Source organism: Pempheris klunzingeri, chromosome 2 (genome assembly GCF_042242105.1).
Source record: "Pempheris klunzingeri isolate RE-2024b chromosome 2, fPemKlu1.hap1, whole genome shotgun sequence".
Lineage (NCBI taxonomy): Eukaryota > Metazoa > Chordata > Actinopteri > Acropomatiformes > Pempheridae > Pempheris > Pempheris klunzingeri.
Window position 1 is genome coordinate 2,085,647 of NC_092013.1, and position 15,484 is coordinate 2,101,130.

At 43.1% G+C, this 15,484-nt stretch overlaps 1 protein-coding gene across 1 annotated transcript in view; it reads right to left on the bottom strand.

Annotated features, from left to right (window-relative positions):
• The window catches only part of LOC139220197 (dedicator of cytokinesis protein 3-like), a 106,073-nt gene extending 90,859 nt beyond the window's left edge, over positions 1-15,214 (bottom strand). Inside the window, exons 1-3 of the mRNA XM_070852270.1 lie at positions 15,172-15,214; positions 14,744-14,827; positions 7,102-7,142 (exon numbers count right to left, since the gene is read on the bottom strand). Of these exons, the coding sequence (XP_070708371.1) occupies positions 7,102-7,142; positions 14,744-14,827; positions 15,172-15,214 (168 nt within the window). The remainder of the gene's footprint in view (positions 1-7,101; positions 7,143-14,743; positions 14,828-15,171) is intronic.
• Positions 15,215-15,484: the final 270 nt, after the last annotated feature.

A 15,484-nucleotide genomic window follows, 5' to 3' on the forward strand; every position in this document is an offset into this window, starting at 1 on the left:
AGGTCGTCTTACTGCAGGTCTGAGACGGCCACAGAAAGCAGATCAGTTTCTTTTTTCTGTCAAACCATTTGACCATTAGCTGCATATTATTTGAATCTTTAGTAAATCTTATCTTAAGTAGATCTTTTTTTTCTATTTGTTTCAGTTCTGTGTATTTTGTTTTTGTTGTTCAAACAAGAGCTCAGCAGCTCTAAAAGACTAAATAGATCATTTCCATTTGATCTGTTTCATCCATTCATCTTAAGTGAACTCTGATTTGGGCTTTTCATGCTCACACATGTTGGTATTTCATGGTTTCTATCTGTTTCTTGTCTTTATTTGGTAAACCTGTACAAGTTAATGCAACCCAAAGAGCGACCCTGCCACGAATCCTGTCGTTACGAAGTCAACCATATTCAGATTGTGTTCCCTCTGTGTCACATCTGTCCTCTGAGGCTGCAGCTTGTGTTGCACTGGACCGACTCCTCTCTGATCTGAGAGGAAACGCTGCTCTCGCCGCCTGCGAGCCGCCCTCCGTGGCCCTGATGGCCCAGATAATCTGAACGCTGATGAACCTCAAAGTGTGAAGTTCTCTGCTGGATTAGAGACGACTCGGAGCAGGAAGGCATTTCCTCGGGGAGACACAGCGATTCGTTTCGACCAGCGAGCCTATTGTAGAGAAACCAGGTGATTAGGGTGGAACTAACAGGATTGGGCTGATGCCTTGCCGCTGAGAGAGAGAGAGAGAGAGAGAGAGAGAGGCACACACACACACACACACACACACTTTTAGACACACAAACGCACAACACAGCAAAACATGCAAAGATATAAATGCACACTGTGGCGTGCAAATGGGAATAACTATATGTTGGTTGTTTGCACATACGACACACACATTTGCACCCATTTCTGTTTGTTCCCTGCTGATCACACACACACACACACACACACACACACACACACACACACACACACACACACACACACACACACATCCAAATAGCAGGGTGTCGTCTACATACAGAATATACTGTATATATATATATATATATATATATATATATATTTTTTTTTTTTACATTTAGTTGGTTTCATTTATCCTTTCAGAAATTCTCCTTGTGTTAACTGTCAAACACAAAAAAGAAATACAACTAAAGTCAGACATTTAACAGCAAAGTGCTCCACAACGATATCACCACCAATCAATAACTTCTTCATCGTTAGAGTCTGATGATAACTAGTGTTGGACTGAGGGGTAGGCTGGTGTAGACTCTCTTTAGTCCATTATAGTGTTCGGTTGTGTTTCAGTGGAAATGGTCGGTACTTCTTCGACCACTCACACACACATTCACACACCGAAGCTTCAGGAGCAGGTTGGGGTTCAGCATCTTGCTCGAGGACACTTCGACACAGCTGCCTACTCATCTTGTTCAGATTTTGCTCCAATGACGGCTCTGTAACAGATCGGGTTTGAGGTGTGCAACAGGTGCTACAAACCAAACACTGCACCTCCTTGTTCCTCCACAGATTTTCTACGGTAAGTTCAATGTCTCCTGCTGCTCTGTCGCTAAGAGAAAGACTTTGTGGGCTCTGATCTGTCAAAAGTTGAGTATTATGTGCTCGGAGGTTTAAAAGATGATCTGGGTCCATGTGGCTCTGCTTTTAGGCTTCAGCAGCAGCAAAGTGAAGCAGCGTTTCGGTGTGGAGGCAGGCAGGGTGGATTCTTCACAGCTCTCTTTGTTAAACAGTGCTCTCTACCGCAGTGCTCTGAGCAGCCCAGATATTTGATTTGCATGAGGAAACCTGAGCTTCAACTTTTTCTTTCTTATTATCCTTGCTGTGCTGCATCCCATTGCCCTTGCAGTAACCTACAGAAATGAATGGCGGTGCGCCGCCCACAGCCAAGCTGTTATGTTAGACCACTATAAGTCAAGGCTTCCTCTGGAGGAGCAGCCTCAACGAGATCTGATTCTCACATGTGAGGTAGCTGTTTTTTTCTCCTCACAGTCAGCCTTAACCCTGTCCGTGTACCTATCTGAGATTAAAACAGCTTTTCTGTGTAAAAATGTAATTATTGTAAGTGTATCGACTGTCGGAGAAAAGCTTTCACACACATTATACAAGCTAACCCCTTCTGTAAGACCATCTTTAATACTTGTACTCAAGCTAGTCCATTCCCTACAGGTGAGAACCCATATGTCTAAAAACAGAAATGAGTCCATCGTCAAAAAGAATCTCATCTTAAACTCGTCCATCTGTTTATAAGTTAGTTCAGTGGCTTTAACAGCTGAACCTTCAGGGGACCACAGAGTCCTTACAGCAAAATGAGGAAGAGTCCTAATTCTCCATTCATCAGAGGCGTCCTGGAGCTGTGTGTTACAGTGCAGCATGTGTTCATGTATCAGGTCGCAGTGCCACACAGCCAGTCCGCCACAGGGGAGACAATCTTATTATATGTATTCTGAACTCTCGATTGTTAATGTATAAAATAGCCTTATTTAGTCCAATTAAACTGACACATCAGGATATGTAATCACACTGATCAATTAAAGCCATAGTGCAGTCCACACACACACACCTCCTGACCATCCTGAGATATTAAAAGAATGTGGTTTAACAAAATCCCCGTTACGTCAAAGAAGTCATCATTGTCGTCGTTGTGAGCAGCACCGTACCTTAAAGTGTCTGTCTCGATCTCAATAATTGATTGACTGTTTCAATCAATGACTTTAGACTGTTTGTCTTCATCTAAGCGCCAAATTTGGTCCTTTTTCTTTGGATTGGCATTCATTGGTTGTTTTACAATATAGCATTAAATAAAAACAAATTAAAAAGAAAAGAGATAAAGACGTTTCATCGCCTGCACTCATCATGGTAATCGTTTACTTGCAGTTCAGCAGAGACCAGAGGAAACAGTAGCTGGACCAACCACAGCACAATGCTGCAAATACTACAGTCAACATTGTGTTAAATGATTCTGTGATAGTGACTTAACGCACATTTGTTTACTTGAGAATCTTTCAGATGATAACTTCAGCATCAGGAAGATGTTTTCCTACTGAAGTTACAAATTTAATTAATTCAAAGTCCAAATTGTGTGCTTTCAAAGTTTACTTTGCTTTGCTGCGTGCTGTAGAAGCAGAAACATCTCAAAAGCTCTGATGTTTAACTTTATCAAGTTATTAATATTGTTTGCATTTTTCACAAATAATCCCTAAACCAGCTGTTTTCCCACTTTGTTAGTCTGGGATCCACTGCTCCCTCTGGCTAAAAGGAGCCAGTAGAGATGGGTCAGGCATCTGGTCAGGATGCCTCCTGGAAACCTCCCCTTGGAGGTCTTCGGCTGGGAGGAGACCCCGGGACGCACCCAAAACTCTCTGGAGGGATTATGTATCTCATCTGGCCTGGGAACGCCTCGGGAACCCCCCAGGAGGAGCTGTGGAGCGTCGCTACGGAGACAGATGTCTGGAGTGCCCTACATTTTAAAACGGCCAAACCCAGACAACTGTCACAATCCATCATGTTGCTATAAACAAACATTAAAACATGAATGGAAACTGAGAGTCATCATGACTTAGATCAATAAGATGACCAGCTGATCCTGGATCAGCAGGACAACTGATGTAATCATCAGCTCATGTTTGTCAGGAGAAAAAACACCTTCAGGTAGGATGATCACAAGCAGCACGTGTCCATCTACACGACATGAGGCACCCTCACTTTGGTGGAGACAGGAAGTCAGAGGACAATAAACAACACAGTCGGAGCAACAGAAGGAGAACGAGGGGCTGCAGGAGCACCACACAGCAGTGTTCACCTCTCACGTCAGTGTTTCTGGTTTGTTGTCCTTGTTTAAGGGTCATTAATATTGATAATTAACCAGTTTAAAACCGCCTCCAAACCAGAAGTGCTTTATTCTCTCACCTCCTCTGTCTGCCCTGTTTTTGATAGATGAAATGCAAAAACCCAAACAGACGATCTCTCTTCTGTTAATACGTCTCCTATCTACAGCACAGAACACGCAGCAGGGAGCCACAGCAAACACAGCAAACACTGCCGCCCAGATATCAGTAAAGCCTCTTACGTGCCAACAGAGGAGGACGGAGCAAAGTAGAATGAAACAGAAGGCCGGTGTGCCGGGGAGAGTGGGACAGAGCGAGGCAGAGCACAAAAGAGGTTCTTTTTTTAAAGACTAAAAACCCAGAAGCCTGTTAGCTTGTAATGCAGACATGATGTTAAAAAAGAGAGATGGATGTGAAGCTGTTAGTGTGAGTCATATCCAGCACAAGGTCAGGAGGGCTGCTCCTATAAAATCTGTTGAGAGACTGTTGATTACCTAATCGCACTGCGGTGTATTCATCAGACATAACGGTTAAACCCACTGCAGCGCTTAAAGTCACACGTGTACTTTCTGTAGCTTAATGAGTTGCATAAAAGTTTCATCACCTAATACATTTTCTAGTCTCTGTTTGTGAAGCAGGTTCACCGAATCAACTACAGACCCTGCTGTGTGTCCACGATAATAATCTACAACCTGTGGGCATTAAAATTTAAAAACCTGGAGTGACTGGAGGTTGGTTCCAAGTGAGATTAGCTGAGCATCACCCAGTGCACAGACAGAACTGTGAGGCAATTTGGATAAAAGCATCCACCCAGAGATACGTGTTAACGCTGAACTGGCAGCCTTGAATATGAAATATAGGAAGCACTGATTGGATTTTGCCGACTCAAATGAAGTGTTTCTTTTTTCGGAGGGGGTTTAATAAGAGACGATGTGTGGTGCGACCACATGAGGAGGGAGAGGCGTTTATAGCTGTTCCATATGGTCACATTTGTGAAGGTGGAGCAAAAAGATGGCCGTCAAAGAGAGAAACAATAACTGTTTAATTACAGTAATAAAGGATGGGGGGGGGCCCAGTGTCTCCTGGGTGGAATTTAAACCATGCTAACTTTCACACCTCTACACATCTGTAGATAAACTGCTGCGTGAAGTCTCAAGAATGACAAAAGTTGTTGGATGCTAACGGCATCGTTAAAAACATTACGGGGGGGGGGGGGGGCATAGTCTGGTCTGGTCACAATAAACACACCAGTAGTTTGATGAATTGTGAATGTTTCACAATCATCATGTCAAAAAAACACTGGGTGCTACTACACACTGATGTCTAGAGCTCTGTTTAGGTGGGCCACCATCAGCTGGTATCAAAGCAGACCCAGTTACATTGTTATCATAGTTACTGTGACGTACACGACGTCTGAACGACACATACGGAGCGCTGCAGGCTGTTCTGCATGCACACATCAGGCCATGTGCCGCTGCGCTGGGCTCCACCAAACAACAGAACACGTTGTGACTGAGAATATCTGCTGTGAATCAGACACCACGCACCGGGTCTCCTGATATCGACGTTACCATGAGCTACAAACAGAAGATTTTTTTAACAACTCCGGGCTATTTTAGAGCATACCAAGACATCACATGCTGTGGTGCACAGCTGTGTCACCGATGCACCAACTAACACTGAAGACCAGCGACTGTGGGCTTACAGAGTCCGATTAGTCCCAAGCTTTCACAGGACCAAACTCAATTTAAAAGTCCGCGAGGGCTCAGCTGTTCAACCAGCAATTCGTCGAGTGCAAGAGAGCTCTTTCTCATCCTTTCTGCTCACATATCCACAGACGATCACGAGGAACTCGCCCTTAGTTCTCCGTGAAAACTGATGATGCATGAACATGAATGGTCTTAAGATCTGGCATTCATGTTCATAAACGCCTCGTCCGTCTTTAGTTCTTCTATAAGTAAACAGTTTTACAGCAGTGATTGTCACTGGAGCTGTTGCTTTCTTTCTTTTATTCTTTTTCAAAGGTGATGTATTGTTTTCAAACGTGAACTCAACACTACAGCTGTGCACACAGGTGACGTAGCTTCAGTCGGTGCCGGTTTACTGCCCTGTTATGGAGACATCCCACCAGCCTCTTTATCATTTAACCTCTCTCTCCCTTCCTTCCCTGTGAGCTCTCCTCTGTCTAGCGTCAAAAAAGAAATAAAATGCCCCCTAAAACAGATCATGAGTGGCCGATCTGGACATCACAGAGCTACAGTTTCACACATTTAGATTTAGATTACTGAATTATCCAAGTTATTTATTGGGAATAACTCCTGGAGCTTATACTGTCTTATAAGCACAATGAGACAAAACATTTAACCAATAACAACAAGATAACTGATTGATACCAACTGACAAAACAAATCAAATGATAAGACGTATAGAATCAGGACATCATAGGAAAACAGATCATTCATTCATATTTATTATAGAAAAGTATTGTGTAACAGCTTTAAATCATAATAGTAGGGCTGTTTACATATTATAGACAGATTTAACTGGTCCTATAATAAGAAAACAGCATTTTTTAACACGTAGAAGGATTAAATATTTACATATTCATGTTGCTTTGCATATCAACAGGTCTGATATGCAAAAACACGCCTCCAGTATCAACTATGTCGATATGCAACATCTCTGCTAATTCAAGCATTTGTAGCTGCACTATGGGAAGAACTTTAGATAAACGGAGGTCATGATTCCTGCACACAGCCTTTGTGTTTTCATCTGATTACACACTTGGATCACAGGAATGAAGTCAAATATCACGTTTCCTTGGTGCTTTGGTTAGTTGTTGGGAATCATGTGTTGCTGCAGCCATCCCAGGGTTGTGTGTGACATTTTACACTCTTTGTTTTTACAGTTTAACATTTAAGCAAGAAACTTTACTTAAATAAGTTCTGCCAGCGTCTACCACTGAAGTTTAAATGAGAGCAGAGATAATAGATGAAGAGATGAAGGGAAGAGCTCAGTAGCATGAGGACAGAGAGAAAAGGCCCGCAATTTATTTACATAAATCTTCATCACATTAAAAATGCAGACAGAGATGTTGGCTATATAAATAACCCATTTCTCGACATCACCACAACAGAGAGAAGACGGGAAAGAAAGAGAATCGGAGATGCAGAAAGAAGAGGGAATGGAGAAATCAAGAGCCAAAGTTAAAGAGGAGCGATGTGTTATTAGTCTGAAAGCAGGGAGCTGAAGAGGAGAGGCTGTCACTCTCTCTTACCTTGACGTTTGGCTTCCTCATAGAGAATCCTCTGTACCATCCTGAAAGAAAACGCAAACAGGAGTGACTCAGAAGGACAAGCAAAAGCAGAGATTTAAAAAAAAAAAAAAAAGCGGTTATGATTCAGCGGTTTGACTGAATATGCAAGGCTGGAACATTTTAACATTTTACAACAACAGGAGAAAAAGAAGAGAGGACCATACCAGCAAATGTCTGACTCACAAAGTAAGAAAAAACATGAAGATGAAAGTGTTGGCAAACGGTCAGCAGAACAACGGTGTTAAGTACCGCTGGTTATTACAAATAAACAAAAGTGTGTATTTATTTTCAGAGTCTTAAGAATATAGACGTGAATCATTTGAACACGTTTGTTTTTGACAGTCGGCGGTCAGACGGGTTCACAGCCTGAGGAGGTTTAGAAACGTGTGTGAAGAAGTCAGAAAGAGACAGTGACAGACGTGTCTGTGTGTGTGTGTGTGTGTGTGTGTGTGTGTGTGTGTGTGTGTGTGTGTGTCTGCTCTCAAAATAAAATAAAACAGTGCTTTATCCGTTTCCATGGAAGCACGCGGGGCTCTGACTAATAATCGGAAAGCGATCGGTCCCGTCAGTAGACTCCCATGTAATGAAACCTAGTTTAGTGCTAATAACGCCCTTAGCAACACCCTAGCAACAGAGATGATAACTAGTCCCTGTTGAGTCGGCCGGCCGAGCTGCTTCCTACAGATGGAGGGATTTCCCAAACTGAAGAAAAGCCACACGTGGAAACAGTGAAGCGCCTCGCTGGCTCAGTCTGGCTGCAGCTCAGATATCTGAGATAGTTTCAGCTGCTTCATCCGCCAACCTCACATGGATTTTTAAGCTAGCAGCACCAAGTCATCGAGTCACAACTCACTGGTGCATAGTTCAGCACAGTAGACAGCGGCGCCGTGACATCATCCCCCCTCCCCGGTGGACCGAAACTGACATGAAAGAGGACCTGCTGTCCCGTGACAAAACAGTTCTGTGATCTGAATGTAATTAATGAGTGAAAAAGTAACTCATACATTTCTATTATGATCACCGGAGCTCAGTAACTTTCCAAGTGTCCAATCAGATTGTGAATCTCTTTGGTGGCCAACTTCAGGAACTAGATGGAGCCACAGTAACAGACATCCTAACTAGACATTCAGCCCGTCGTCACTCAGAATAAAACCCATTTTTAAGGCAGTCTGATCTCTGGGCTCACCCTAACGTGCCCCTCCGTCTGCTTTTTATGTAGCCTCGTTTGTCCACAAGAAAACCTGAACACCTGATGATTCTCAGGCAAGTTGTGGAGTTGTTTATGATTCCTAAGCTGTGCAGCCCTTCACAGAGTCTGAACCAGATCAGTGACATACAGGGGGCTGGGGCGAGGCCTGGGTTCACACTGCTACCCTTAATCCTGTTTGACCTGTAGTACATGGGCATTTACTGTGTGTGTGTGTGTGTGTAAGTGATGATCCCCCTTCTGCAAATCTCAGAGACAACACTTCTTTCCACATGGACGGACATCCATCAGACGCCTCTGCGGAGTAGTAAGCTGTCATGAAAGTTGACTCAACTTGAAGTAAAACCTTGACAGCTGAAAATGACTTGTATCCAGGGACTGAATAAATACGTACAGGGGAGCACCCAGACGTGCTCTCACACCGGGGGGGGACATCGTTTGTCTCAATCCAAGTGGAAATAAAAATGATTGCGTCTCCGGCTCTTGGAAACATAAGGCTTGGGTGACCACTGTCTGTCAGCGGCAGAGTGAAGCTCAAGAGTTTAGTTATCGGTTCGACCTTCACAGAAGCGCACGGCTAAAAATACTGTTATTTATTATACTTTTATTAGAGTTCGCAGTATTCGGACATTATCTGAGTCACCACCGTGTCCGCTTTGTGCTCCACGACGAACACGTCTTCAAAAAGCTCTGCAGAGAAATGGTTTTCCTAAGAGAGAGTCAAAAGACAGCAGCTGTCACGAAGCAGTAATATCCTCGATAATCATCGATCACCTGATCCTGATTAAACATTTAGAAAACGCTTCCACTGTTCCCAACACTAACACTGCATCAGCCGGGATGCTTCATATTAACTTTCATCTTATCTTCTTGCAAAAGCATGAGATCCATTTCTCAGCAGATCTACATAATCTGATATGAATATGGAGATGGGGGCTTAATTGGCCGGTTAATTAATATCCAATCAAGATTAATTTATCACCCTTGTTAAGATGGCTATGTTTACTCCCTAGCCTCTCATCTATATGGAAATCAGACTTCGGCTGTGACCAGAAGTGTCTAAGGCTATTTGTAAAGGTTGAGATGAGGACGTGTGTGTGTGTGTGTGTGTGTGTGTGTGTGTGTGTGTGTGTGTGTGTGTGACTGAGTCTACTGCATCTGTAATAGACGAGAAAAACACAGAAGGGGGCTAAAAACCAGGGGAAAACATTCATTTGTATGTGCAGGTGTGTATTTGATTATTCTGGTGGCAGAGCAGGTGTGTGTGTGTGTGTGTGTGTGTGTGTGTGTGTGTGTGTGTGTGTGTGTGTATGTGCCTAATCTGTCCGTTGTCAAACAGCCTTTCTCTGAAGAAGAGTAATCATGTCGCATCCCGTATCCAAATGGCTCACTAAGCGATTATTAGAATAATCGTTTTGCACCGTTATCAAAATAATTCACGATAATAATCACTGTAAATCATCTCTAAGTGGACGGCAGAACTCAAGGAGCCACATTTGCTGAGTTAATGCAGGTTCAGACTGAACTCATTATCAATACAGCTTCATATAACAGACGCAGGTTTCCATCAAGCTCTTCAATCAGCCAATATGAGTCTTAAATGATGCTTGGTATCCCTGAGGAGCGCGCCGCCGGCTAGCTCATGAAAAAGGGAATGGCCTGTTGATGCAGTAATAGTTCCCCAGAGGGTGTTTTTCATTGTAATTATGGTTATGACAGGGGTTCGATAGAGGTGTGAGCTGCAGCTGAGCGACTCACGGTCCAGCTGCTGCAGAACACAGCTGGCTCAGCCGCACAGCGCTGCCACGGCTCAGGTATCGATCGATTGGTGTCAAATCAAAAATGCTGTGAAAACATTGATTACAAGCGGGCCGAGAGAAAGATCGCTAACGTCGCACAGGGGTTACTCTGTGGTTGTCATAGCAACAACCGGCCACTTTACATCTTCCTGCCCTTCAGCTGTTTTTTGAACAGTTGGTGCACGGCTTGTCCGACGGTCCTGACACACGGCGCTGTTTGTTTGGCACCACCTCAACGTGGACAAGTCTGACTCTGGGCGTTTAGCCGCCCCATCGCTCAGAAGAACCTGTGGCCGCTGACCTCGGCCGGACTCCCCTCTGGTCCGGACAGAAGAGTCACCGACCATCTTCTGCCGAAAGCTCACCCTGTTTCTTTCCAAAGAGACACCGAAAATACTTCTAATCACTTGAAGCGTCGCACTGAAGACGCTTTTATTCGTTTGAATGGGATCCACTCCCAGTTTTAAATGATCTCTGGCTCCGGCTCAGTAGTAATGTAATGTAACGGTTCCTTTTATTCAGTATTCACTATTAACAACACTACATGTTACACTTATTTAATGTTATAGCACTTTTGTGCTTGTCATGTTCTAAATGCAGCATCGGCTAACGAAACTGTATGTTTGACAGCTCAGTCCACCTTCATACCATCATATCATGGGAGGGAGGGAAACTAATTAGTAAAAACCCATTTTTACAGTTACATTCATCCAAAACATCACTGCTGGTACAAACTTCTTATACTTAATGTTCAGTTTGGTGCTCCAATTGTTGAAATATTACAATTAGTCTGTTATTTCCAAACCAATAATCAAAATTGTGTGAAAGGATGGAGACTGAAAACATCATTTGAAAACTGCTGCAATGCAACAATAGTCAAATTTGTACAAATGTAGATATTTTTATGTTTTAGGAAAGAGTGGAAATGAAAAGCAACCCAGACTCAATGTGACTGGACTGCAGGAACATGTCTAGTATTATTAGTATTATTATTATTATTGGTGGTGGTGTTATTGTATCTTTGCTGCATCCAACATCTCTTACTATGCTCAACATGTCCAATATATCTACCATCGTTAATACACTGTGTGTTTGTGTAAATAAACAGGAGGGTGTATCTTTATCTTTAGTTAAACAGTATGCATGCATGTACTATTTGAATGCAGCATGGTAAAAGGTACGATCACACTAAACATACATATGTTCTAGCACACTAAATGGCATTATAGAACATAACTTTGGACACAGGCGTTGTGTTGTTTCCCTCGTCAAGGCTTTAAACACTCGCTGGTAATTCTCACTGAAGCTTCGAAGCCCTAAAAAAGGTAGACGCAGCCTTAGATTCATGTTCCACACATCCCAATCTAAAGTGCTGGTCATTCCTTCGCAGGCTGGTTGTTAGACATGTAACTGCTATTTACCAGCAGCCGGCTTCTCTCCCGGACATCCACAATAGCAGCAGCTTGCTACAAAAGATTTGTTACGGCTGAAAAGCCTCTCAAAAATAATGAGAGGCTATTCTTAGCTGTGACTGTGGGCCCTTCAGTAATGCTGACGGAACTAAGAGTCAGAATCTCATACTTTAAATTGCTGCAACGCCCTTAATCGAGGTCTAATGCTTTCTCAAGTGTTATGACTGTAATCTATATCTTAAGAATGGAACGTGGGGATTGCGTTCCCACAGCCTGGCCGCCATCTCCGCATCACTGTCATTATAGCCATTGAGTTTCTGTCTGGGGAGGATAATTTGGCATTAGTGCAGGCAGAGAAGTGGTGGCCACAGTGCAGGAGGGCAGGGAGGCCAATTTCAGGAATGATTTCCCTTGCATCCTGAACACTTGATGTTCTTTCTGGATAAAAGCTGAATAGGCACATCCACACTCACTCCACTCACACACACACACACACACACAGATGTGTAGAGAAATGAGCTGAATAGAAAAGACATAAAAACAATAATTGGTGCCAATTTTACAAGAATTTGTTTCCTCAATATAAATAACTACCAACTACAAAGACAAACTCCCTCACACATATCCTTTCTACGAGGCAACCGTTGTTCTGTGTGTTTCCTAAAAATGTATTTGCATTTTCAGATAATTAAACTAAACTAAACTAAAGAAATGTTGAGATTACCACGAGGCTCTTGGACATAAGTTGGCCCAGGACTGGCCTGATAATCACTGTGTGCCAGCCTGTGCCACAAGGGCTCAGATAATAGCTCATGTCCCTCCCTGGAAGGGTTGCATTTCATAACAACAGCAAATTAGATGCTGATTGGATGCCAGGGTTAGCTCAGGGTTGGAGAGAGAGAGAGAGAGAGAGAGAGAGAGAGAGAGAGAGAGAGGAGGGTGAGATGATGTGGAAAGGAAGGGTAAATGAAGAGAGTTGAGAGGAAGAGGGAGGACAATATGGATAACTAGAGAGAGAGAGTGGAGTGGAGGAGATGACAACACCGGGGGAAGTGGAGGCCAGAGAGGAGAAGCTAAGGAAAACCCATGTCGTTCTCTCTTTTCTATCAACTGAACATTTCCGCCTCTCTGTTTCTCCCTCTTTCTCACGGGCATCTCCCTCCCCGGGTAAAGAAAGGCCCAATCAGCCCCTGGCAGCGGATGGATGGTAGCGGCCTGCCCAGCTGTGGCTAATGAAGCACATGCTCACTCATTATCTGCAAAAGACAACACTTCCTGGCTTCAGACATATCCTGGCTTGAGTTGCTAATTTCTGTGAGTCAAAGTAGGAATAACAATGGGAGTAACATCGGCTAATAACTTGGGCTGTCGTCCAGGCCTGCACTAGACTATTACAGCCCATTTGCACTCACTGCATGAGAGAACTATGGATGCAGAGCATCACTTTGTTTTTATGTGTGTGCATTTGTGACAACGCAGCCGCGGCAGCATTAAAAGGAAGGTTTTCTATTTGGTGCCCCCATGAAAATCTGGAGGAAATGAGCCGTGATTCATTAGAGTTTTACAACATATTAGATAAGGCTCCACAAAGTAAGTCAGCAGTGTGCGTTCACAGCCACTCAGGAATTAACGCAGCGACTGTTGGTGGCAGAGAGGAGGCACCACTTCCACACTGATGCTGGACGAGTCTCCAAACGCATTTATCAGAAGTATGATTCTGCATGTTTGGTGCATTTCCTTCCTCCAAAGCTAAACTGTAAATGTAAATCTGTGTTTGCTTGCTAGATGTCAGCTGAGAGCTTATGCTCACAATACAAAACAAACAATGGGGACCCATCGGTAAAAACACAGGCCGTCTACATTTATCAGCACTGAACAATCAGTAAACATCCAATGTGAACATATAGTTGTAGTTCAAAATGTTCTCCTGTTAAACATTTGTGTGAAAATGTAAAACATGAATTCCTGAATTATGGCCAAAAATATGTTTTGTGAGGTTGCAGAGATCTTTAACCACCAAAATCTGTTCAGTTAATCCTGGAGTTCGAGCGGATGTTTGTGAGAATCCTTCAAAGTGTTCCTGAGAACGGGGCGGCTGAAGGACAGGAATTTCATAACATGATCATTTTATCCTCGTAGACATTTGTGTAAAAACAGTCCTCAATAGCAAATTAATTCTTGAGTTGTGGCCAAAAATATGTTTTGTGAGGTTTCAGTGACCTTCAACCTCCAAAATTCTTATCAGTTCAATACATTTTTTAATTTCCCTGTAAGTGTTTCTGAGGTATACAGAGGCAGACAGGCGACAGGTTTCTTTGAGGCAAAATCAAATTCTCTGACAGTTAAATTAAGCAGCATGGAAGCAGGAGCCTTACTGAGGCTCTGCTATGTGTCTGCTTGTTTTAAGGTCTATGACACCGCCTGAAAAATGATCTGAGCAGAGGTGTAAATGTTCCAGGGAAGGTCTTTGAACCTTACGTACATCAGCACCATCACAGCAGCTCTCTGACACTAATTAATGTTATTCACAATCACATTATAGTCCTAAAGTCAGCTTTGGAAACGTGTCCTAATTCCGTTAATTTCTACAAAGACAGGAAGAAGAATATTACAAATCAGGAACCTGATAGCAGGTCTTCCTCTTTTTCTTGTTTCTCATGAGATTTTGTCATTTTGGTGCACGGCTTAAAACTAATAGAAAAAAACAAACATCATACAGTTTCACTGATGACATATTCGGGGGGGGTTTCCAAATGATCTGACCTAAAACTGTCCCTCAGACATCACTTCCCTCCAGATGTTTTATAATGCAAAATGCACTTTTGAATGTTTTTTCAACATGAATCTGTGTCCCCGGGTGCTTAATGGTGAGAAAGACCGTCCTCTCTCTGTTTCTCCTGTGTGTGAATACATGCCGTTCAGATTTGGCTCCCTTTATGATGTCATAAGGGGACCTGCTGGACATGTGACCTATGTGTTTTAAACCACGTAGACCCGTTCTAGTGGGACCTCCAAATGAAACAGATGAAGAAAAAGAGCAGAATATGGGAACATTAAGTCACGACATTCATCTCTAACCCTGGAGAGTGTTTACAGTGGTTATTGGTGATAAAGGACATTAATGCCACGTCAAACATCCACTCCCACAGTATCTCCTGCAGGTGTCCATCAGCCTGACGTCTTACCTTCACATTTTTCCAGAATCTGAACCGTCTCTCCCACCTCCAGAGCCAAACCCTGAGTCACGGAGCCCCGGAAGTTGCAGATCACTGTGGAGAAAAGAGAGAGAGGGAAAGATAAGAGCATGAAAATATGGAAGTCTGGGACGCTGAACTGGGATCTGAGGAAGATGGCGACTTAAAAAGAAACAGCTGAGATGTGAAATGAGAATTTAATCTCTGAATTGAAGGGCAGCAAATAGTTGTATTCATTATCGATGATGATATCAGAGATCATTCTTTTATTCTCCAAGAGATCCAACACCATTGTTCATTCTTTAGCACAGTTAATAAAGCACGTGAATACCAAAGCTTTGTCCTCATCTGCTTTCATCCCATAAACCGTCACTGTCTGCCTGTCCCGTGACAGCAGCAGGACGTTGGCCTCCGTCCACGGTCCTCGCAGTACCAGCCAGTGTTGATGTTACTAATCCTCATGGCTGCACCCAGTAAACAACAGACCTCAGAGCCTATTCTAGTTACAGTCGCTATAAATTTCACAAAAATATTCTGCAAAATGAAAGTTATCAAAATTTCCCATGAGTTAAGAAAGTTTACATCAGTTGAAACCATATGTTTTATCCTTAGATATTTCTGCCCCTGAACATCTCTACACACACTTTACTTTTGGCTGCCCGCTGTGGTGACCGGTTAAATGAATGTTGCATTAAAGCCATGTTGGATGTCTGTAAATATGGCGTGGAAAGA